The sequence below is a fragment of the Miniopterus natalensis genome, chromosome 2 (genome assembly GCF_054644295.1).
Source record: "Miniopterus natalensis isolate mMinNat1 chromosome 2, mMinNat1.hap1, whole genome shotgun sequence".
NCBI classification, from domain to species: Eukaryota; Metazoa; Chordata; class Mammalia; order Chiroptera; family Miniopteridae; genus Miniopterus; species Miniopterus natalensis.
In genome coordinates this window covers 138087801-138090775 of record NC_142082.1, presented here as the reverse complement: position 1 = coordinate 138090775, position 2975 = coordinate 138087801, and the positions used below count along the sequence as shown (strand labels likewise).

The 2975-nt window shown below is 43.9% G+C and overlaps 1 protein-coding gene across 1 annotated transcript; it reads left to right on the top strand.

The window, feature by feature from the left end:
• Window positions 1–907: 907 nt before the first annotated feature.
• On the top strand, window positions 908–1964 carry LOC148093840 (olfactory receptor 6C75-like). The gene is made up of 2 exons (XM_087813760.1): window positions 908–1078; window positions 1818–1964. Exons 1-2 carry the CDS (start codon window positions 908–910, stop codon window positions 1962–1964), a joined length of 318 nt encoding a protein of 105 aa, XP_087669886.1.
• Window positions 1965–2975: the final 1011 nt, after the last annotated feature.

Here is a 2975-nt window from a genome sequence, read left to right as displayed (position 1 = left end):
GGGAATTCTCTCATAATGTATACATATATCAAATCATCATGTTGTACACTTTAAATATCTTACAATTTTACTTGTCAATCATACCTCAGTAAAGCTGGGGAGAAAAGAAAGGAGTCTGAACAAAAATGAGTCAGACATTCCCTATCAACAGGTAACTTACAATTTAGATGCAAATGCCATGCCATTTTTAACAAGAGTTCAATGTTAGCAAACAGCAAGGCTAGTTAAAATGGCTTTTTATGCCAAAACTACATGCTGTGTATGTGAGCAATGCTTTGGGAAGTTTTGTTGTGAATACAGATCTGAGGTGACCAATGCCTCTTGAGAAGGAGAAGGTAAGTGCTGAGATACACAGATGAACAAAAAAAAGACCCCTGAGCTCAAGGTGTTTGTGGTCTGGCAGGGAAGACAGGGTCTATTCTGTGTGACTGACTCTATGGAAATACAACAGAGGCACAAGCTGTGTGTTATGGGAGCCCAAAGGAAGCAGTTAATTGAGCCGAGGGCTTACAGGAAAGGCCTCATATGGTCTCACTTAAGCTGGAGCTTGAAGGATGAATAGGTATTCGCCAGTTCTAAAGAGGACTGGGGTAGCACCAAAGAATTCTTTGTAGACTTTCTCAGAGGAAACGAAAGGAATGAAAGAAAGCAAAGAGTAAGGGAAGAAGGAAGGGAGAAAGGAAAGGCACTGACATTCAATAATTCCTGAAAGATTTTGAAAGAGGTGACTTTTCTGACTGAGAAAGAGCCTCCGGGAGCTTCTGCTCTGCTTCCCTGACTCCATAGGGAAGCAGCAGGCAGGTAAAGGAACCACGGGCTTTAGGAGAAATTTTCCTCAGCCTTATTAATGTCTGATGCTTCTATCAGCCCAGGCTTGCACGTTTCTGGAAAGGGTCTGAGGTCCACAATGGCCAGTCAGACCATAGTGACTGAGTTCTTCCTCCGAGGCCTCGCAGACACCAAAGAGCTCCAGGTGGCAGCTTTCCTGCTCCTGCTGCTTGCCTACCTCATGATTATCTCTGGAAACCTGATCGTCATCACCCTGACCTTGCTGGAAAACCCGCCCGCAGACCCCTATGTACTTCCTCCAGAATCTGTCCTGCTTAGGAATTAGGTCCCAGACTGTCATCATACCCAAGATGCTGCTCAACATTGCCACAGGGACCAAGACCATCAGCTTTGCTGGCTGCATCACCCAGGACTTTTTCCACATCTTCCTGGAGGCACAGAGCTCTTTTTCCTTATGATAGGGGGAAGGGCACATAATAGGAATAGAACCACAGTTGTTCAATGATTATTCACCTTTCTGAGTAATGGGTCCATTACACAGAAAAGAAAATACATTTTGAGAGCAGACCAAGGCAGGACACGCTTTGACTTGGTTGCTGTGCCTGGCCCCTGACCCCCTCCAGGAGTTTTCCTCAGGAATGCTGACCATTCTCTGGTCCCGGGAACAGGCTGAGCTGTTTTTAACATCATGGAAGATTAGTCACTTTGTTGTCAGACTTCAGGATCCTGGAAGAACACACACTGGCCACATACCACACACCCCTTATCCTACCCCACCCCCTCTTGCTCGTAGCCCTTCTTCCTTAACCCAATATAATCAGCCAGCTAGTAGGAGATGTTAGAACAGAATCTTCAGGCGACCTGCTGCTTTCTCCATACTGCCAGCATTACTGGAATAAACGCTCATATATAATTCAACCTTGTCTCTCCTTCATTTAGCTCAAGTGGCAACAGGCAGCCTCAGACACGTTTTGTATCCGGTATCACTCACAGCTATGGCCTGTGATCTGTACATTGCCGTATGCCAGCCCCTCTGCTACTCTGTCCTCATGAGCAGCACAGTCTGCACACAACTCATCCTCACCTGCTGGCTGGCAGGATTTTCCTTCATCATCGTGCCTGTCATCTTGATCAGTCAGCTCCTGTTCTGTGGCACCCACATCAGCCACTTCTGAGACTATATGCCTCTAATGGAGGTGGTCTGCAGTGGGCCAAAGGTGCTGGAGATGGTGGGTTTTACCCTGGCCTTGATGGCACAGCTCTCTAAGACCGAGGTCCATACATTTGGTACCTATGTTTCGTGGACAAAAATGAGTCCACATACTAAACCTGACAAGTTCAGGGGAGGCCAGCATGACAGGCCCTACAGGCTCAGAGACCAAAAGTAATAACCTAAAAATTCCTAAAAGCGGATCATGGCCTAGGCCTGTAGCTTCCTTGACAAAGGTCAATCTTTCCCTTAATTGAGCTCGCCTATTGCCTTTTTGCATCTAAGATAACATATCTTTGGAATGTCAAAGTAATCTTTTTCAGACTCCTCAGGGCACACCCACTGCACCAGAGCACTGGTCACAGAGCCCCTCACTGTTATCTCATTCCTCTAATACCATCTCTATGTGCTGCAAATTTTAATTGTTAACTATCTTATACCCCCCAATATATAAAAAGTATGTGTCTCTCCATTTTACTCTTTATCCAATTTCAGAGATTTCCCTGCTTTGCTTTCTCCCACCTCCCTAAACCAGCACCAAAGAATTTCATGTAACCTTCTTACCTCTCCTCCTTTGATTCTAATATATAAAATAAGCTGTAAAACTGCCATTCTCAAGAGCATTTTCTCAATTATTGATATTTTGCTTCCCAGCAGTTGTCAGTCGGGCTCAAACTAACTCATAAGAATTCTCTACAGATTTGGACATTTCCTACACTGACAGTTTTCTTTATGTATTTTATTGTTTTGGGTTTTATATTTAGGTTTTTTATCTATTGTCAGATAATTTTTATGTATGGTGACAAATAGCAATCTAGTTTCATTCTTTTGCATGTGGCTTTCCAATTTTCTCAAAATGTTTCTTTGTCAAAAATTATTTGCCCATACATATGTGGCTTTGTTTCTAGGCTCTCAATTCTATTCCATTGGTCTGTGTGTCTGTTTTTCTGCCAATACCATGCTGTTTGGTTATTGT

Coding starts and splice junctions, on each gene's coding strand:
- LOC148093840 (XM_087813760.1), top strand. CDS start 908: ATGGCCAGTCAGACCATAGTGACTGAGTTCTTCCTCCGAGGCCTCGCA. Junction 1,079..1,817: donor ACCCGCCCGCAGACCCCTAT/GTACTTCCTCCA, acceptor GCCGTATGCCAG/CCCCTCTGCTACTCTGTCCT.